At 42.1% G+C, this 22857-nt stretch overlaps 1 protein-coding gene across 1 annotated transcript in view; it reads left to right on the plus strand.

The window, feature by feature from the left end:
- PLCB2 (phospholipase C beta 2) overlaps positions 1-22857 on the plus strand; it is a 72942-nt gene that overhangs the window by 20439 nt on the left and 29646 nt on the right. The window contains exons 4-11 of the mRNA XM_075283097.1: positions 7047-7187; positions 8880-8959; positions 9226-9279; positions 10308-10383; positions 11799-11899; positions 14075-14241; positions 17899-18045; positions 20636-20793. Of these exons, the coding sequence (XP_075139198.1) occupies positions 7047-7187; positions 8880-8959; positions 9226-9279; positions 10308-10383; positions 11799-11899; positions 14075-14241; positions 17899-18045; positions 20636-20793 (924 nt within the window). The remainder of the gene's footprint in view (positions 1-7046; positions 7188-8879; positions 8960-9225; positions 9280-10307; positions 10384-11798; positions 11900-14074; positions 14242-17898; positions 18046-20635; positions 20794-22857) is intronic.

Consider the following 22857-nt stretch of genomic DNA (forward strand, 5'->3'; position numbering starts at 1 on the left):
GGTCATCAAAAGTGATCAGCAGGGGTAGATCACCCAGGACCCCCATTAGTCTGATATTTGAAGAGGCCTCGGAGCTCATGTCAGTGCCGTCATCTGTTCACTGAGGCAGTAGTTGCACTGTATGGCTGATACAAAACTTTTGGCATGTGATATACACAGATGTACACTGTCCCTTCAAACAACTGATCCATGGGGGTTTAATGTTATGGCCTATTGATGACCTATCCTCAGGAGTGGACAGCCCCTTTAAGTGAAGGTAAAATGGCTTCCACACTTGGGTCTATGGACACTCGACAGCCCCTCTGATGTGGCATGTAGGGTCAAGGATGCTCCCCGAGCTCCAAGGAACCATGTTTGATGCAGGATCGGAACTCAATGTTCCTCAGAATTTCACAATGATAGATGTTGATCTGTTTTCTTTTCAGTATTTGGCAGTGTCTTCCATATCCGGCAGAATATATGGCTGTGCGCCAGCACTCATTTCCTTCTCTTTGCACTTGCTCTACATACATTATAGCACTATAACAAGTATTGCTTTGCATACAGATTAGATAATAAGTCGTCAAAACTCGTCAAATTCCTATTCTTTGTATGTAAATATTATTATAATTCGAGGCTGAGTTTACATACGGTGTGGTATATATATTCATACAGATACGGTATTCTAACACACATTGAATAATAATTATAATAATAATAAAAATAATAATATATTTTTATCTTTTTTTTTTACAGTTTGAGCCTTTATTGTTCTATAAATGTGACAATCTGCATTATATTCCAACTTTATACCGCTATATTATTAAACAATGTGCACATTTCCAGAATATCAACTCTTTTAAACAATAAAACAAAATGGAAGTTATACAAAGTTTGTAACTTTTATTAAACTAGAACAATAGTGAACTTCTTCAGTCAGATTTGATAGGCTCGTCCACGTTTTCTGACATGAGGGTGTGAAGCCAGATATCTGTATCTGGTAAGTGGTGTCCACCATATAAGCCATCCCCTTCCTATCCTAGCGGTTAGTACTTTCCTAAATTTCTTCTATAAGGGTCCATTGTTTTTTGGCGAGGAAAAAATCCGCTTCAGGAATTAGGAAATGGGATTTTTTACGTCTTTTTTTGGGGATACATAGGGCTTTATTTTTATGTTGTTTTTATTTTCAAATATGTTTTCAATTTTTTTTATAAAAAAAAAAAAAAAAAATCCGGGAAAATATAAACAAAATAGGAGGGAAATTGTGTCTGATTTTCACTTTTCTTTTCTTTTTTTTTAATTTAATAACACAAAGTGCTGCTGAAAAACTTTATAAAATAGTTTTTCCTCTCCGTTACAGTAATTTTTATTTTGTATGGTGTCGTCGGGGGTGGGGCTATAACCTTTAATAACAGCATTTTATTGGCGTATTATTTTACTTAGTTTTTTAAATTATTTCAACTTTTTTATTAATTTTTTTAACTTTTTTTTCAGATGGTGTCCCTATAAGGTGATAAGAGACCTTTGGGGACATCTGATCACTTTTTTCTTTGTTAAGGAGGCTGATTTCCCCTATAACTGGGGCTGGTACATTTAGCCCCAGTTGCAGGAGGAATCCAGCCTCCTGTACGGTGTATACACAGTATACAGAGCTGATCTGGGTCCTGTAGGACCCAGCAGCTCTTGCAAGACTCTGCTCCTGGCGGATCACGTGACCGCCGGGTCAGAGGGCAGCCGCATCATGGCGGCACCCATAGCCGTGTATACAGCACTCATTGAGCTCTGTATACACAGCGATGGAGAAGGCAGGGATGGGAATAAACCTTCCCTGCCATCTCTCTGGGCGCTCCGGCTGAAGTTACAGCCGGCTCCCAGCTTCAGTAGCTGCGCGATCTCCGTGAAGCTGCTGTGTTCTGACTGGACGTACCGGTACGTCCTGTCAAAACAAGGCAACCACTATCCGGTTTCTGAATTGGAGTTGGAAGTAGTTACCAACTCTGACTTCGAAATAAAATGATTGCTTTAATTATATAATTGTTAATATTAGATACAGTTTGTTACATATTTACTTTCTGAAGAATTCAATCGCTGACTTTATAATTAATTAGAGGGTCTTTGCGGTTTCTGACTGCCAGCCATTTATATAGGAATCAGAGCAGCAGTCAAGTTGTAGTCAGGCTGTGGAAAAATAGCTGGAGGTTTGTCCTACCGTCCTCAGCCCTACTAAAGGCACTCTTAGGGCTCGTTCACATCTGCGTCGTCGGTCCTTATTGCAGGTTTCCGTTTCCTGCATAAAACAGATGCAGGAGACGGAAGCCTGCAGGAGACTTTCTCACCCATTCATTTGAATGGGTGAGAAAGCTGTCTGGCCGTGCGCGGCAGTGAGCGTTTTGCGCTCTCCGCCGCGAAACCGGGTTTTATAATCCGGACACAGAGTCGGACATGCAGTACTCTGTGTCCGGATAAAAAAATCCGGTTTCGCGGCGGAGAGCCTAAAACGCTCACCGCCGCGCACGGCCGGACCCGATCTATGGTTTCCGTCTTCTGCCATGCAGAAGACGGAAACCATAGTACGGAGACCCCAGACGCAGGTGTGAACCCAGCGTAAGGAGAACAGTATTATTGTTGGGTCATTAGTTTTACACGATATAGTTTGTTCAAGTATCTGTTTGATAAAGACATATGCATTAGGAGATCTGACACGGTTTTGATGATTTGATAAAGCAGCGCTGACCCCTGGTGGTACATTACTGTATATACAATTGTATACAAGAGAACTGAAGCTGAACCATTCCTTGTTTGGCAAGACAGAATAAAAAGTAAAGAAATAAAAACTTTCCCTTTTCACTGCTGTGTTATTAGATTTCCACTGGCGCCTTCTAAATATTTTGTACTCCCCATCCTGTACAAGAAACCTCAAACATCTAAGAATTAGACACCACCTGCACAGAGCTGTACATTGGACTAGGGGAAACATGGTGTCTCAGTAGTTAGCAGTGCAGCCTTGCAGTGCTGGAGTCCTGGGTTCAAATCCCATGAGGAATGACATCTGTAAGGAGCTTGTATGTTCTCCCTGTGTTTGCGAGGATTTCCTCCCATTCTACAAAAACACACTGATAGGGAAAAAAAACGTACATTGTGATCCCTATATGGAGCCCACAATCTACATAAAAAATTGGGACATGCATGTTATGAAATATTTTTTGTCTGTACTACATATGAGGCTGGCTACAATCTATCAAAGCAACAATTCAAAATCCATAAAGTTAGACAGATCTAAGGGTATTGCTACACTAATGGCGACGGCACTCATGGAAATAGTTAAGATATTCACTACAGTGTCCTACATGCTCCAAATAATTGTACATTAAATATAATCAACAGATAGTGAGTGAATAACACTATCACACCTTCTTTATACAGTAGTATCTAATATCCAACATCTATGCCGGTAATCTGTAGATATGTTCCTCCAGATGGTGCTCTAAGACAGTAAGGAGATGCGATCTGGTGACGACAGTATGGAGAGCAAAATACTTATTATTTGGAATACAGAAATGTACATACAATGTAACACACACAGTGCAACATGAATTAGATAATGGAAAATACATTTACTCAATGAAACATACACATAAAAGACTTCACAATATTTATTCTCTATACATAGGACAGAGAATAACTTGCTGGTTGTTGGGGGTCAGACTGAAGACACCCCTACCGATCCTGAGAACAGATGGCGTAACTAAAGTCTTGTGGGCCCCGTTGCAATCTTTTGTCGGGGCCCCCTACCTCATCCCTACAGAGAATTCTTGATAGTGATGGTTACGGGTGCTAAGGAGTTTAATCCACCTTAGTGTGGTTAGGGTGATCTGTGGGTCTCCTTGGTTTATGGGCCAGATGGAAGCTGTAATCTCAATACTGATGCCAGTGCTTATGGGCTCCTTAAGGTTCCTGGGCCCTGATGCGACTGCACCCCCTGAAGTTACACCCCTGATTTTACCCCCAATGTGAATGCAGCGTAGATGAACGCAGACAGTGGGAATGCTAGAGATTGCCAAGTACTGTACTTCTGCTATCTCCTGCACTCCCATTGAAATTAACTGGAGAAGGGGGCACATCTGTGTCCACCAGGGGTCCGGTTGCTTTTACTGCCGCTGCATTCACAACACCACCCATTCTCAGACCTCAATTTATCCTCTATCCTATGGATGGAGGGTAAATATTTTTGTGGTACAACCCCTTTCCACCACAGGCATTTTCGATTTTGACTCCCTGTCTTCCAAGAGCCATAATTTTATTTTTTTGTTCACAGAGTCATATCAGGGTTTTATGTTTGCGGGATGAATTGTACTTTGTAATTGTGCCGTGTAATATTCCATACAATTTACTGGAAAGCTGGAAAAATAAATTCAGAATGGGGTGGAATTGGAGAAAAACTGCGTTTGTGTGACTTTTCTCCAGGCTTTGTTTTTCCAGTGCTCACTGTGCAGTTAATAGGACATGGCAAGTCTCAATAGACATATAGTAAAGTCAGGCCTGGGAACCTTCACAAGGCTCCTGGCTGTCATGATAACCGGACGTCTCTCGTGATCTCACCATGTAGGAACCGTAGCGGTAGAGAAACCGGAAGAGGTGGTAAGGGGCACTACAGGAGGGGGCTAGGTTATGCAATTCATTGAATACAGTTAAACAAAGCCTTCCTTGCATCAGTATAGCTGTTGAATTTATCCAGGAAAGTTGCCTATACTGTGTGCCATGTCGTGACTCTGGACTCATAGTGGGACTCATAGTGGGTGCCATGTTCCTTGTCTTCTCTATTACTGACAGCTGCCTTACAGCCAGACATAGGATTGGGATGACAGTGGAAAAAAAGCTTCTTCTATGATCCATAGCTCAATTCTATATAGAGAATGAAATCGAAGAGGAGGAGAATATTAACCCCTTTTAATGGTTACTAACTTTTCAGACAACTTAGTCTCATCTAATAGATGTTACTCTTGACCAAAATTAAAAGTATTTCTGCCTGAATTACCTTTATAAAGGAGCTTTCACTCTGTCACTAGATCTTTCACTTTCTCTTTTGCCAGCTGTTTGATATTGTACAGTTACACCTGTCAGAATTACATGTAAAGACACCAGTAGTAGTAATAAACAGGGGAGGGGGACAGACTCCGGTTTATTGTATACACCGCCAGCCTCATGGAGAAAAGTAAAATGTGCTGCAGCCATAATGGGGCTATTCGCAGCCGAAAAACTAATAGCACACTATATATGAAACTTACACTTAGGCTCTCTGCCGTGAAACCGATTTTTTTTAAATTGGACACAGAGTCGGACATGCAGTACTCTGTGTCGGGTTTAAAAAAAACGGTTTCGCGGCAGAGAGCATAAAACGCTCACTGGCGCTCACGGCCGGACCCGGTCTGACAGCTTTCCAGGCAGGCAGAAGACGGAAAGCTCAGAACGAACTCCAGGATCTCATTTGGCTATACTGATAGAAAAAATTAAAATGGAGGATAAGGATTTTTTTTATTTCTTGTAAGAAAGTTCCTTGCCTGCTTGTGGCACACTTGCTTGCAGGGTTACGTTAACAGTGACCGTTCCCTTACAGGCCTCATAAGGAAGAGTAATTTACATCTGTCCAGTGATTTGGCATTATATAAGCACATTGTGACAGATTGAGGAAGTTGCGGGTTGTCAGTGCCGCTTAGCACATTGTGAATCTTTCCCGGCCTGGACTGTGGAGTCTGGATGGTGTCACGGACACTTTTTTTCAACATCAATATTTAAGATAAAACATTCAGGATGTTAGGCGAGACCTTTGAAGGAATGAGCAGAATAACTTCCCATTGTGCTTGTGGTATGTTTCCCAGAACAGTGTATATGTCTTTTCCCAGGCTGCACTGTATACTTTCATGTATGTTTATGGCAGAAAGAAGAAAAATTTGTTGAAGTCAAGCTTAATAAAATAAAACAAACTTCTGGGCTACATTATTGTGATATAAGGCCAGGTTCAAACAGGGTTTTTTGGTCCGGAACCTGAGGCGGAGGCCTCCTCAGGTTCCGGTCCAAAATGCAGGTAGCTGCGACTGGATGCCGATGCAAAATTTGTACAGTCCCTTTAAGTTTTTATTTCTTCCTCCCACAGGATTAGATTACTGCTTTTTTATAGTAACTAGCAGGAGGACCCGGTTAGTTTTGCAATCGTGTATTTTGTATGTCGTTTGTGTGTGTGTGTGTCTCTGCCCGCGACTTTGTCTGCGTGTTGTTGGCCTCGATGGTTTGAATGCACCAGCGTTTCGGCAGCTCTCAAGCTGTCCTGCTGCTGAACTTGTTCCTTGCGCCGTGCCTGTGATTGTTCCGGCATCTCAGCAGCTCGCTGGGAAGTCATATAATGAGTGTGTTGCTGGCGTTGATGATCCGCCTGCTCCAGCGTTTTGGCAGCTGTCAAGCTGGCCTGCCACTGAACTCATTCCTCGCACCGTGCCTGTGATTGTTCCGGCATCTCAGCTGCTCGCTGGGACTCCATATAATGAGTGTGTTGTTGGCGCCGTTGATCCCCGTCAGCTCCGCTTGAGGAGAGCTCTGTGACTTCTGGCTACCTTCATAGCTGTCGTTTTAGAAATTTGCAACAAATGAGATTTTCTTTTTCCCGGCATGTTTAATATTAGCAAACTGCCAATTTTGATTAAAGGTGTTTTCCCATCCAGTGTGTCAGCATGTTGCCTGGAGCAGATCAGATAATATGCAAATGTGTGTACACAAACCACTGAGGGTTAGTGTGTGTTTACATATACAGATAACAGCCCTGACTTTCTCAGAAGTTGAGATAAGAGCAGTGTAATATAGTATGTGAACATAAATTCATAACAGCCGTGAAGCCATGTCATTTACCGGCATAATCGAGTGTGTTAATCCAGGTTACAAACTATCTATGTGCCAAATTTCATCCAAATCCGTTCAGCCATTTTTGTGTGATTGAATAACAAACATCCAAACTTTCACATTTATAATAGTAGGATTTAGTTACATTCCATCTAATAAAAAATCTCTCTTATGTACAGAGTCAGAAACTACGAGAAGTTTTCAACCTGGACTTTCCTGAAAATAATTTCTTGCTCAAAACTCTATGTATTGTCACTGGACCAGACATGGTGGATCTTACCTTTCATAACTTTGTATCCTACAAGGAGAATGTCAGCAAGGTATAGTACAACTGTCTTAAAGGGATCATTTCTGGTATTTATAAAGATATTGCTACAGTAATTGCTTTATGAGACCATTGTACAGCTTCACCCTTACTGTTAAGGTGGTCATTAGATTAATGCTGGCTGACCATCTAATGTGTCTGGGGCCTCCATCTTCCTTGGCGTAAGTCATTGTGTGTGCCTCAGACCTGGTGAAAGGCTCCATTACCTGCAAAGTGGATGGGATTCTGGCTAATCCCATCCACACACTGCACTGCAGTCTTTTCCGTAGTGCTTTTTGGCTGAGGCTCAAAATGTGTGGCCTTTGCCTTAAGGAGCTTCTTCTACAAGACGATGACTGATTTGTAGGGTCATGTGTCCTCCCATTAGCTTCTGTGCAATACCTAATGTGGTTGGTCAAAGCCATCAATAAAGCTCCGGTCTTTAGACTTATTCAGAAATTGACCCCTAAGATTTATTCCTTTATTCCATTTTCTTGTGGCCAGCGGGCATGCATATTCAGCTTTGCCCTAGGCCTAGAAGTTTGAAGTCTGTGCCAGAAGAAGACACGTGAAGAGGCCTTTCCTGAAGAAGATGGAAGCGTCGCTGGAGAGTTCTCTCACAGCATTGGGGACACCGCCAATGCTGTTTGAGCACTGAGGACCGCCCCCAGTGCTGAGAGAACTCATTTGCATACCGACGAAAAACGGAATTTATACTGAACGGCGGCGCAGAGAAGACATCTAAAGGTAGGAGAAGAATAGTCTTTCTTAAGGCTATTCCAACGTGTTAGTGAGAAAAAATTGTGTTTTAGTGATAAGATCCCTTTAAACAGAACATTGACATCTCGTTCTGGGACACTGCACGTGTGTGAGCCCATACATGACAGATGCCATTGCCAGACATAAACGTCTGGAGATTTTCTCAGTATATATGTTAAAGGGGCTCTATCAGCAAAATCATGCTGATAGAGCCCCACATATGCGTGAATAGCCTTTAAAAAAGGCTATTCAGGCACCGTAAATGTTAAATTAAACTACCCCCCCCCCCCCCCGTTTTAAAATAATAACCTAAAAAAGAATGTGTTCTACTTACGGATCGTGCACGCTGGGCGGTCATTCAGGGTGTGTCCTCATCTTCTTCCCCGCCTCTTCTTCCTCTGATGTCTTCGAGTCCCGTCCTCCTCCGGCGCTTGCTCGCGGACACTGATAAAAAAAAATAGCTTGGGCGCATGCGCAGTAGCATGCGGCTTCTACCACGGCTACTGTGCATGCGCCTAGGCTATTTTTTTTCAGTGTCCGCGAGCAAGCGCCGGAGGAGGACGGGACCCGAAGACATCGGAGGAAGAAGAGGCGGGGAAGAAGATGAGGACACACCCTGAATGACCGCCCAGCGTGCACGATCCGTAAGTAGAGCACATTCTTTTTAAGTTATTATTTTAAAACGGGGGGGGGGAGTTTAATATAACTTTACCGGTGCCTGAATGGCCTTTTTAAAGACTATTCACGCATATGTGGGGCTCTATCAGCATGATTTTGCTGATAGAGCCCCTTTAAACTGAGGCCATTAACATGATGTGAACAGGGTCCTCTAACCACAGTAAATACAATGTAAAAGCAATACCAGTTCATGTTAAAGCTGAGACTATATGGTGCTGGTAGTATGGTATAGAGAGTTTTTGCTGTTTTGTAACACATCTGTCATTTGCAGGACTGGGCCACTGACATTATGGCAATCATCAAAAATCCTCTTGTAAACAATGCATCTCGCTATTCCTTCTATGAGAAAATGTAAGTGATGTCTGCGATAATAAGGGGGACCTATAGGGTAAGAGGTTTTCTGGTGATATGGAAAAGGTATATTGCAGCAAGCCCTGGCATATTTGGCACATTTATAGGGCATCTGCCAGTGACTTTCAAGTCATCGCCATTGGGTAAACTTCTTGGCATTCAAAGATTTATCTTTGTATTTATTGTACCCTCAAAAAAGTCAAAGTTCCCGTATACAAACAGATGGTTTTCTTGATTTTTGTGTTGTTTGTTTTTTTTTTCTTTAGACATGTGAAACTCATGCTTCAGTTAAATGCAGAAGGAAAGATTCCCGTACGCAAGTAAGTTATCAGAATAACCCATTTTAATCGACAGTTTATATTGTACAGAAGCCAGATACCAAGGATCTTTTGCTGGGAGGACGATAGTCTTCAATGAGAAAATGGGGAGAATGGATCGGGGCAATCGAGTCCCCCCAACTATCAGACACTTATCCCCTGTCTTGTAGATAGTGGATAACTGTCCATAATGGGAATACCCCTTTAACTGGTCATTTATACTGTTACAAATATATCAGTCGCGACCATATGGGATCTGTTTTTTTCATGGACCCTCTCACATCAATAGGCAAGTCGGGTCATGTTTACAGACCTGTAGGGCCATTCCAGAGCATATTCTATTTTTGCACAGATCACGGACACCACATGGCTTGTTTGTGGATAGCCTACATTGCTTTAGTCATTCTGTTCTGATCCTGATTTACAGCTTGTATTATAACTTAGCATTCTTCCACTACATTATGGGATCTTAGATAAGTGATACGGGGTAGTCTGACAACCAGTTTGGTGACTGGATGCAGCTCAGCACTATAATACAGTGTGATGCTTAAAATTGGTACAGGTCACGGTGGCTCAGTGGTTAGCACCGCAGCCTTGCAGCACTGGAGTCTTGGGTTTGAATCCCACGAAGAACAACATCTGCAAGGAATTTGTATGTTCTCCCCGTGTTTTCGTGGATTTCCTCCCATACTCCAAAGACATACTGATAGGAAAAAAAATGTATATTGTGATCCCTATATGGGGCTCACAATCTACATAAAAATAAAGTACAGGTTAAATAATGTTTTCAATGTATTTTATAATAGATATGAAAGTAATACATTCATAAGATCATTTTTGTTCAGTTTTGTCCCACACATGGCACATATTGTCTGGTTATTGTACGTCCATAATCATAACATGATTATGATTATGATTATAATCCAACACGGTGGATTAGAATAACCAGCGCCTGGCTAGCAGAGGTATTATTTACTACAAAATTCACTGTATTACCTTGAAATCATGTTTTTTTCCCCCTTCTTGGACAGTATTTACCAGATGTTTCCTGCCGACAGGAAGAGAGTGGAAAATGCGTTACACGCTTGTCATTTTTCAAAGGGGAAAGTGAGTGTGATACCATAGCTGTGCTTTTCTTTGCCAATTTGTTCCATAGCTGTCATTCTGGAAATTAAAATATAATGAAATAAAAGAAGTAAAGTCTTCCTGATATCTTGGGCTACGAAATAGCATAATGCTGATTATTCATGTAGAAATATCTGTGCAACAGCTGCTAACTAGGAAACTTTTTGGAAAGGTGACACCTTATTGAAGGAACTTAGTCCTGGTATTGTTAGCAAATATGTATATCACATATGGGGCCACCATATACTGAATAGTCACTTTATTAGAGGCACAGATGACACAGCTATCATCCACAAGTATCAGAGGACTCAGGGTGTGCTAAGAAAACCTTCCCTTCACCATTACTCCACCTCAAACAGCCTGAGCTACTGACACGACAGAAAGGGTTCATGGGCCGTGTGTGCAGATACATTAGTTGGACCCCAGCATTGTATTCAGCTGCAATGTTCTTGACTATGCACCGCTTATTTATCGGAACAATTCTTGACACCCTCGTCTAAACCCTTTCCTTGATGAGTATTTTATATGCACAGGATCCCCTTTCCCTGATCACACCATTCTTGGTTTACTCACGGCACCACCGCGTGCAAAAATCCCTACAAGGCTGACGGTGCTTGATCAACTATCTTCAACTAGTCTAGCACTGATGACCAGGCCTTGTTCATAAACTCTCTTGTTGCTTAAATTTCCCATTCCAGTCATGGAGTCACCCTGAAACCGATCCACAAAAAACGTGCTCATATGATTTTCTACTGCACACCAGGGTCATATCATGTCTAATTTTCATAGAAGGAAGCGCCAATCGGGAAAGGACAGGGGTCTCTAAAGAAGTGGCCATTCAGTGTACATGCTTTTGAGTACTATCTAAAGTTCAGAAATATAGACTAAAGCCTCCTTGTGAATGGAGCACCAATGTGCTTGTGTGGCCGACACTCCATTGGCTTCTATTAGGCTGCAGGCACTGGCAGAGATAGAAGCGAATGGGGCGCCGGTCATGCAAGCACATTGGCACTCCATTCACAAGGAGGCCTTAGGTGGACTTTTCGTTCTCTGGATGACTGGTGGTCCCGGTGATGGGGTCTCCAGTAATCAGACACTTATTCCTTGTCCTGTGGATAAGGCATACGTGTCTATAACGTCACAATCCCTTTAAGTTACTACAGTACATCAGACATGGGGAAGGACAAGTGCAGAATTTGTAGGTATCTCTGGCTCTCACCGGGGCTGTCTAACACCCAGTCTGATACCCTGGCCTATGTGACCAGGCTTGTTACCTGGCATACATTACACAGGCAATATTACATAACATGAGGTCTGCTTTATTTATAGGTTAACTGTACTTGCTGCCATTTTTTATTAACCAAATTCTTTCTGCTCTGTTTATTTTACATTGTTAGAATGATGCCATCAACCCGGAGGATTTTCCTGAATCTGTCTTCAGAACATTCCTTATGCATCTGTGCCCACGGCCAGAGATAGATGAAATCTTCACTTCTTAGTGAGTCCTCCAAAAGAACTACCTTGTTAAGCATATGTAGCGCCATAAATGACTGGGTTCACACAATACCTTATCAAGGCACAGTGGTTTGTTCCCCTCTTCCTCCTCAATCCTATCTGGTTCGTGCCCTGCTAGACCAGACACGTGTTGTCCAAAGTATGTCGCAAAAAGGAGGAGATGATAAATAACCCCTATTGAAGTCAATGTGCTGCAGTACCAACGCCTGGCCACTAGATAGGGAATTCAGCTGCTTCCGGTTCCATGCATTGTATAGTACACAGACTGGACACACCTCTGAACAGCTGATCAGTATGGGTGCTGGCTGTCCTCTCCCCACCTATCGGATATTCTAGGCCAGGGGTGCTCAACTTTTTCAGCGTGTGAGCTACTTTATTAGCTGACCAAGGCAAAAGATCTACTAGGGCGGGGTCGGGGTGGGTTTGTGGGCGGGGCCTGGCATGTGGGCGGGGGCAGGCGGATCGTGACAGCAAGAGACAGCGGCGTTCTGTGGCTGCCCAGGGATCCCCGCTGTCTGCTTCTTCACAGCGCAGGCCGAGAGTTATCTCTGGACACTGGCAGGCTGGGGCTGCGGCAGCTCCGCCTGCCAGTGTCCGGAGATGACTCTCAGCCTGCACTGTGAACAAGCGGACACCGGGGATCCCTGCATCCCGCGATCGACCCATACGTCCTTTGCGATCTACCAGTAGATCACGATCGACGTATTGGGCACCCCTGTTCTAGGCCATTAAAAAACAATCATGAGCAACCCCTTTAACCCCGTCTACAGTTTTGAACAAGCAGGACTTGGGGCTTGAGCTTAGTACATTACTGTTCACCCCGAGTAGAACACGTTCATCAACACTATAACTTTAAAGGGCTCTTACTCCAGAGTAGGGGGCTAGAGCTGCGATCTTAATCTTATTGTAAAGCCAATAATCTAGTCTGTGGCCCACATAGATTTTGAGACATCACTGGTTAAAGCGGAAGTGCATGTACTCACAAATTCACTTTAATCCACGTATAGGAGAACACGAGATGCTGCCAGTGCAGGGAGGGGAGAAGGATTTTTATTATTCTCCTGTCGTGTTATGTGTCAGTAATATTTATTTCAGCCATAAATTCTAAATCTGCAATAAAAAAAGGTTCTTGCAAGTTTAATGTGACTGTTCTAGCACTATTTAACCTGAACCTCCATCACTTTGCTGGTACTATAAAACATGTGTTTTTTTTCAGCTGCGTTTCCGGTACGTGGCACCTTAGGGTGACTTTTTAATGACCAAAGAAACTTTGTGAACTTTGTGATCGGCTTTAACTTCCTAACGAAACAAAAATGTCCACTTCTGTGACTGTGTGACTTGCAGTATCCTGCAGATAAGAATCTATTTGATTTCAAGAGTGTGAAACTGATCTCATAATGCAAAGACTTCCTCTTATAGGATGTAAATGAATTTCTCTGACACAAGGGTACAAGATGCAACTCTAGACCTCCCAACTCTTCCCACCCGTAGATGTTTGGCATGTAGATTTCAATACTAGAGGTATTTGGCAGCAGCTTACTACCCTCACCCTACTGACAACACACTTGGCAGTGTTGAGTGTGCTTGTACATAGAGGAAGTTGAGAGGAATAGGTGACAGTCTAATAAGATATACACTGGATGTATAGGTTAAATATATGCTATATGCAACCTGCCATAAGAACTAGAGCAGACCCCTGTTCGAAAAGAGCAGTTCTTGCTCTGGCACATTTACCTTGTCTATCTGGTCTATGGCCAACCATGTGATTGTGTTAGTAAAGCAGACCCACCCTATCAAACTGAGGGGACTTTTTACACTAAGAGAGCCTGCACACAGAATTTACGCTCCCTCATGCTGAACGTAAAACTCGTTCAGAGTGCGCAGCGTTAAAAACAGATCCCGTTGACTTGAATGGGTTCCGGCATACACGCGCTCCCCATTGAAATCAATGGGAGGCTTTTTTACCTTTTGCTTTCAATGTGATACGTGCGTATGCCGACACCCATTCAAGTCAATGGCATCTGTTTTTTACGCACTCACTCTGAACCATTTTTACGTTCAGAATGAGCGAGCGTAAACTCCGTGTGAAGGCTCCCTAAAGCTTAAATTTTCATCTGTTACAGTCTTGACATGAATCTCTGTGTGTCTTGTGTTTCAGCCATTCTAAAGCCAAGCCTTACATGACTAAAGATCACCTCACCAAGTTTATCAACCAAAAGCAGAGAGACAGTCGCTTAAATGAATTGCTCTTCCCTCCTGCAAAGACGGAGCAAGTACAAACCCTCATAGAGAAATATGAGCCCAGTGCTATCAACAAACAGCGAGGTGGGACCCATGTGCTCTGTGTATTCTCTGCTTGGCTATGCATTTTTTGTATTTAAAAAAATCTATTAGATCTTTATAGGGATTTTTATCCCATTACAAGACTCTAAAGTTTTGCTTTTTGAGTAGCTTTTTGATTGTCAGGAACGCCCTTCTGACAGTGAAGAACTACAGTACCGGCATTGATGGCTCTTCACCAGGGGCACAGATCGGGAATGCCAATAGTGCGCTGAATTTAGCGGTGTATAAAATTGTGATTTCTAGTGGTGTATAAAACCGCATGTGCCCCAGATGGTGAAAGCTCCTCTTTAACATCTCAATATACTGTACATCACACTATAAGGATAAGGCCTAACACAGCATCCCGCAGCCAAAAAGGGCTGCGGGAAAAACCCCGACGGTAATGCATCAGTTTTTCCTGCAGTGCTTTTTGCAGAAACTCCACAGAGGTTTCCTCTGAGGACTTTCTGCTTCCATTATACCTATAGGGACACTGTAGGTGTTTCTGCAGATATAAGTGCTGCGATTTCCAAAAACTGCAAGTTACCTACACACTCATACATGTACATTCATATATACTCACACACATATATATATGTAATAGCATATATACATTCATCCTATTAATATTATAAATGTGAAAGTTTGTGAGTTTGGATGTTTGTGGGTTTGTGTGTTCGGATGTTTGTTAGTCAATCAATCACGCAAAACCCGCTTGACCAATTTGGCTGAAATTTTCCACAAACATAGTTAATACACCCCATTGCGCAATAGGCTACTTTTCGTCACAATAGCGCACATACGTTTTTCCCAGGACCCCCACAAACCCCAAACTCACATCACTATCTCTGCAATCTCACACACTTTGGACCCCGATTTGGCTGAAATTTTCCACAAACATAGTCCCTACACTCGATTGCGCAATCGGCTACTTTTCGTCACAATAGCGCACATACGTTTTTCCCAGGACCCTTTGGATGTTCGGATCTTTGGCGGTCAATCACACAAAAACCGCTCCACCGATTTGGCTGAAATTTTCCACAAACATAGTCACTACACTCGATTGCGCAATAGGCTACTTTTCGTTACAATAGCGCACATACGTTTTTCCCAGGACCCCCACAAAACCCAAACTCACATCACTATCTCTGCAATCTCACACACTTTGGACCATAGCAAGCCACAAAATTCATATTACCCTCTACAGCAGAGGTCAGCAACCCCTCACACACATGCCAAGAGTGGCACTCCTGCCATATTTCACTGGCATGCCAGCAGCACAGGACCTGCAAGAGTTAAATAAAGTCTCTGCTAGAGCTGAGGCATAAGGACACTCCCCTTTGAGAGGGGTGCAGGAAACCCAGGGGGTGGAGCTTAGTCGCTCAGGTCTGTGCCTGCTATAGTGATAGCTCCTGCCGAAGCTGCTAGCAAACTGAAAGTAAGAAACACACAGCTCCCTTCCTTTACTTCCTATTCTCATTAATGTCAGGCATGGGGTTATTAGTTTAGTGTTAGTAACTCCATGTACCTCACATTAATAGAAATAAACCCCATCATGTCCCTCATATTAACCCTTGTGTGCCCCATATATACAGTGTCCATATTAGGACATCCTCAGATATCAGAGTCAAACATCAGATTAATGCTAGTTTACAGCTCTGATACCTGACTTCTGACATCTGATTTGTCTGACACCTGACTCTGACACCTGACCCTGATACCTGACCCTGATACCTGACTTTGACACCTGACTCTGACACCTGACTCTGATACCTGACTTTGACACCTGACTCTGACAACTGACACCTGACTCTGATACCTGACTCTGACACCTGACCCTGATACCTGACCCTGACACCTGACTCTGATACCTGACTTTGACACCTGACCCTGATACCTGACCCTGACACCTGACTCTGATACCTGACTTTGACACCTGACTCTGACACCTGACTCTGATACCTGACTTTGACACCTGACTCTGACAACTGACACCTGACAACTGACTCTGATACCTGACTCTGACACCTGACTTCTGACTCCGTCAGAGATCAGACTCAGGCATCACATACAAGCCAGCACATACACTATGCCTCCCAATGATTGGCCAGGATTACAGAGCCCCCTGCTGACACTCAGGAGTAGAAGATACAGTGTATATAGGAGCTGCAGGCTGAGAATCTCAGATGAGACCTGATACCTGACTTGTGACTCCTTCATAGATCAGACTCAGACATCACATACAAGCCAGCACATACACTATACCTGCTAATGATTGGCCAGGATTACAGAGCCCCCTGCAGGAGTAGAAGATACAGTGTATATAGCAGCTGCAGGCTGAGAAACTCAGATGAGACCTGATACCTGACTTGTGACTCTTTCAGAGGTCAGACTCAGACATCACATCACAGTAGAGCTGATTGGATGAGACTCTTGCAGTAATTGTCATTGACAGCATCTCCACCAATCAGAGCTTCTGAGGGAGGGAACTTCATAAAGCTGCTGAAGTCTGGAACGTTCCTCCCTCAGAAGCTCTGATTGGTGGAGATGCTGTCAATGACAATTACTGCAAGAGTCTCATCCAATCAGCTCTACTCCTCCTCTACTTTGTGCAGGACTTTTCTATCTTTTTGTCCGTACTTGAACCCTAGAAATTGTACAGTGCTGCGGAATATGTTGGCGCTATATAAATAAAATTTATCATTATTATACTATTATAATAGATAGATAGGAGATAGATAGATAGATAGATAGGAGATAGATAATAGATGATTGATTGATAGATTTATTTTATTTTTTTATCAAGATATTAAATTTTGTGGGAAAAGAGACTTATGCCTACAGATAACTCTATAAAGTGATAAATGTATACATTATATAGATTTACTGCATTATTACTACAGTGGTATGAGAATTAGCATAGTTGCTTATTGTCCCAAATTTCTCAGGACAGTTCCGTTTTGTTGTCTTTTTTAACAATTCCACATGACCATGGACCATAAATCACGTGACCATGGTCAGAGTTTTATCCACTAGAAGTATCAGAATGAATGACAGCAAGCAGAGATCTAGAAAACCATGAGGAATTGATACAGAAAGTATATTGGAAAATTGTACAACTTTTTATTATACAAACCGTAACATGTCTCTCAATATTGGTCTGAAAGTGGCCAACCCCTTTAAGTGTCCTCGTTTGCATTAGAATCAATTTCTGACAGTACAGAGTCTAAACAGTATATCAGGCACCAAAACTACAAGCACTGATTGCTCGGGAATGGTGGGAAATGCTGAAAAAAATGCAACTGTGCCTGAATCAGTGGAGCAGCAACTATTAATTGATGCAAAGAGTTGGACTTGTTGGAAGTGGTGAAAGGTCCTCTTTGAGTGGTCATCTATATGAAACCCGTGGACGTCCCACACATGGCACATCCACCGATCAGCTGCCAACAGTGCTGGAGCTAAACAGTGTGCAGAATCGGTATCAGTCACCTCCATGCTCCGTGCGTTGGCCATGTTGGGCCACTGCAGCTCACCTCCTATTCAAGTGATCCCCTTCAATCTGATAAGTCATCAATACCTAATGGTTGTGCAACCTCTATAAGTTTAGGAGGGTGTTGACTAAAATATTAAATTCTGATGCCTTTGTTTTCTCTACTCTAGGGCAACTCTCTCCAGAAGGTATGGTCTGGTTTCTCTGTGGATCTGAGAACAGTATTGTGTCGATGGACAAGTTACCCGTGAATCAGGACATGAACCAGCCTTTTACTCACTACTTTATCAACTCCTCTCACAACACTTACCTCACAGGTACTCTTCTGTGCGGCATCTATAGGCCAGTATCAATCATCTTTTTATAAAGTGCCAACAAAAGACCTATTAAATATACAAAATGGCAAACAATACCTTTGGTGGCAGCTTATCATCCTTCAGAAAAAAGGATTGGGCATATAGAAATCTCACAGCCCGATGCTTCTTTCTCCTGAGATCTGCCACCTGAGAATAGTTGGCCAGTCTTGCAGAAATCTACGTCTTCGTCCAACATTCATCTAAGTATATGATCATTTTAGCACTCTAAAAGAGATAAACAATGTGACATAATAGTTTCAAGGCAATGAGTGTGTCCCTAACATGATGTCTTCTGAAGGCATGCTATCAATTCTGAGTGTTATTATATGTTCACATGTGTATCGTGGTTCCTGTTATAACCAGAAACCGGGACACAGGTTGGGAACTGAAAGTCTGCAGGGTTTCCCTTTGCCGACTTACTGTCTCTATTATACTTATACAAAAAATGCCATTGTCTCCATTGCTATAATTGACATGTTGTAATTTACAAAAACACAAGCATTTTTGAGATTGCAGCTTTTCCACTACAGATTTGATTCTGCAATGTATGGATGGGATTAGCCAGAATCCCATCCACTTTGCAGGTAATGTAAAACGCAGTGTTTTTTGTCGCAATGTATCAGACGCAGACATGTCGTTTCGTAACATGGGGTTGCAGTCTAAAAGCTGCTTCACGACAAACCACCTTATTCACACGTCAGTGTTTTAAACGAATGTTTACAAGCCAAAACCAGTGATGCGGATTAAATAGAGGTAAGGAGTATTGGAAAGATTTACGCCTGTTTGTGTTTTTGAAATTGTGGTGGAAAAATATTAGAAAATGGCTTGAGAATCAATAATCAATGGTAATTGTGTCTATGGCTTTAAGAGAATATATTCAGTATATGATAAAAAGCTGATTCATTAGAATGTCTTATTGTTAAGCAAGTTCTTCTTACAGCTTATCATCAAGGTCTCCTGATAAAATGGTCCGGTTCTCCACCTCACTCCCATACTCCCTTTATTTGGGAAACATGATACAAGAGCAAGGCCTTAGGCCTCGTTCCCACGGAGTAACGCGCCGCTCATTCTGACACGTAAACATGTGTCAGAGTGAGGCGCTTCAAAACAGATACTTTTGACTTCAATGGTTGCCGGCTTATGCGCGCTACACATTGAAATCAATGGGTTAAAAAGCTGATTTCAATGTGTAGCGCACGTAAGTCTGGCACACATTGAAGTTAATGGGATCTGTTTTGAATCGTCTCACTCTGACACATGTTTATTAGAGATGAGCGAACACTGTTCGGATCAGCCGTTCTGAACAGCACCCTCCCATAGAAATGAATGGAAGCAGCTGGCACGTACACTTTGCTGGCGGCCGGTCGCTTAACCCCCCCGTGTGCCGACTACGTCCATTCATTTCTATGGGAGCGTGCTGTTCGGAACGGCTGTTCCGAACAGTGTTCGCTCATCTCTAATGTTTGTGTCAGAATGAGCGGCGCTTTACTCGGTAGGAACGGGGCCTTATCGTGAAACATTTCCAAGGTCTACTGACAATTATGAGCCAGTGTTGTCAGGTGTTCAAGATGGCAGCCACAGATGTGTTGTCCATGTGCTCATCATGTATAAACGCCCATTTTATCCTGTAACAAATTATAATATGCATTTCTATATGATGTATTGTGTGACGCGTAAATTGGCATGAAGCCATTATTTCCTTCTATAATCCTGTGTGCAGCCTCAATAAACCTGAGAGAATTATGACAGAGAACACACGTTGTGTCCTGGTGATCTTTCTTTTCCTAGCTCGTTAAAATTAATTAATTTGGACATCTCCTGACAATCTGAGACTGCAACCACTTGGGTTCTGATAACAACATGCTCCTGGTTTTGGCTTACAATTAGGGTAAGTTCACACAGGGATTTTTGGTCAGGGTTTTGAGGCCGTATTCGCCTCAAAATCCTGACCAAAAAGATGGCTCCCGTTGAAATCAATGGGAGCCATTCAGGTGTTTTTACTGGGAGCCAGCTCCTGGAAAAAGAAGCGCGGTGCTCATTCTTCAGGCCGTTTTGCCTCACGATTCTGCCTGAGGACCCTCCCTCCTCCTGACTAGGCCCATTCATTGGGTCTAATCTGAAGCAGAGTGCGCGACTGGATGCCGGTATACTGCAACAGCATTCAGTCGCAGCTACCCGTATTTTGAACCGGAAACTGAGGCGGCCTCTGCCTCAGGTTCCAGACGAAAAAACTTTGTGTGAACCCAGCCTAACATGTGAATAAGGCCGTAGGCTCTACACTCCAGTAACCTATATACAGTAAATTGTTAAGGCTAGGTTCACATAAGCAGTTGTTTGGACCCTGACTGTCTCACTTTTCTGCAAAGATTAAAAAATCATTAGTAAAAACTGCTGTGTGTGCATTGTTCTAGGGAGAAATTCTAAGAAATATTCATAAAATTCATCAATCTTGGTATACATATTTAAAAATCTGAAAGTAAAATACCAGAGCAGGAAATTTACCCTGTATAGATGAATCAAACTGGCACTCACCGTTTTGTAAACCTTACAGCTGGTCAGTTTTCTGGAGTCTCGTCCCCTGAAATGTACCGGCAGACTTTGCTATCTGGGTGCCGATGTGTGGAACTAGACTGCTGGAAGGGGAAGCCACCAGATGAAGAACCCATCATCACTCATGGGTTTACAATGACAACAGAAATCTTATTTAAGGTGATTATTATGTCTTATGTGTAGATATTTAATATGTAGAGTTTCAGTGTAACGTGTAGGCATACAGTATGTGGAGTTTCTGTGTAACATGTTGGCATACAGTATGTAGAGTTTATGTGTAATGTGTAGGCATACAGTATGTGGAGTTTCTGTGTAACATGTAGGCATACAGTATGTAGAGTTTCAGTGTAACGTGTAGGCATACAGTATGTGGAGTTTCTGTGTAACATGTTGGCATACAGTATGTAGAGTTTCTGTGTAACATGTTGGCATACAGTATGTAGAGTTTATGTGTAATGTGTAGGCATACAGTATGTAGAGTTTCTATGTAACATGTAGGCATACAGTATGTAGAGTTTCTGTGTAACATGTAAGCATACAGTATGTAGAGTTTCTGTGTAACATGTAAGCATACAGTATGTAGAGTTTCTGTGTAATGTGTAGGCATACAGTATGTAGAGTTTCTGTGTAATGTGTAGGCATACAGTATGTAGAGTTTATGTGTAATGTGTAGGCATACAGTATGTAGAGTTTATGTGTAACATGTAGGCATACAGTATGTAGAGTTTCTGTGTAACGTGTTGGCATACAGTATGTAGAGTTTATGTGTAATGTGTAGGCATACAGTATGTAGAGTTTATGTGTAATGTGTAGGCATACAGTATGTAGAGTTTCTGTGTAACATGTAGGCATACAGTATGTGGAGTTTATGTGTAACGTGTAGGCATACAGTATGTAGAGTTTATGTGTAATGTGTAGGCATACAGTATGTAGAGTTTATGTGTAATGTGTAGGCATACAGTATGTAGAGTTTATGTGTAATGTGTAGGCATACAGTATGTAGAGTTTATGTGTAACATGTAGGCATACAGTATGTAGAGTTTATGTGTAACATGTAGGCATACAGTATGTAGAGTTTATGTGTAATGTGTAGGCATACAGTATGTAGAGTTTGTGTAACGTGTAGGCATACAGTGTGTAGAGTTTTTGTGTAACATGTAGGCATACAGTATGTAGAGTTTATGTGTAATGTGTAGGCATACAGTATGTAGAGTTTATGTGTAACATGTAGGCATACAGTATGTAGAGTTTCTGTGTAACGTGTTGGCATACAGTATGTAGAGTTTATGTGTAATGTGTAGGCATACAGTATGTAGAGTTTATGTGTAACATGTAGGCATACAGTATGTGGAGTTTATGTGTAACGTGTAGGCATACAGTATGTAGAGTTTATGTGTAATGTGTAGGCATACAGTATGTAGAGTTTATGTGTAACATGTAGGCATACAGTATGTAGAGTTTATGTGTAACGTGTAGGTATACAGTATGTAGAGTTTATGTGTAATGTGTAGGCATACAGTATGTAGAGTTTATGTGTAACGTGTAGGCATACAGTATGTAGAGTTTATGTGTAATGTGTAGGCATACAGTATGTAGAGTTTATGTGTAACATGTAGGCATACAGTATGTAGAGTTTCTGTGTAACATGTAGGCATACAGTATGTGGAGTTTATGTGTAACGTGTAGGCATACAGTATGTAGAGTTTATGTGTAATGTGTAGGCATACAGTATGTAGAGTTTATGTGTAACATGTAGGCATACAGTATGTAGAGTTTATGTGTAACGTGTAGGCATACAGTATGTAGAGTTTATGTGTAATGTGTAGGCATACAGTATGTAGAGTTTATGTGTAACATGTAGGCATACAGTATGTAGAGTTTATGTGTAACGTGTAGGCATACAGTATGTAGAGTTTATGTGTAACATGTAGGCATACAGTATGTAGAGTTTATGTGTAACGTGTAGGCATACAGTATGTAGAGTTTATGTGTAATGTGTAGGCATACAGTATGTAGAGTTTATGTGTAACGTGTAGGCATACAGTATGTAGAGTTTATGTGTAATGTGTAGGCATACAGTATGTAGAGTTTATGTGTAATGTGTAGGCATACAGTATGTAGAGTTTCTGTGTAACATGTAGGCATACAGTATGTGGAGTTTATGTGTAACGTGTAGGCATACAGTATGTAGAGTTTATGTGTAATGTGTAGGCATACAGTATG

Source organism: Leptodactylus fuscus, chromosome 7 (assembly GCF_031893055.1).
Source record: "Leptodactylus fuscus isolate aLepFus1 chromosome 7, aLepFus1.hap2, whole genome shotgun sequence".
NCBI classification, from domain to species: Eukaryota; Metazoa; Chordata; class Amphibia; order Anura; family Leptodactylidae; genus Leptodactylus; species Leptodactylus fuscus.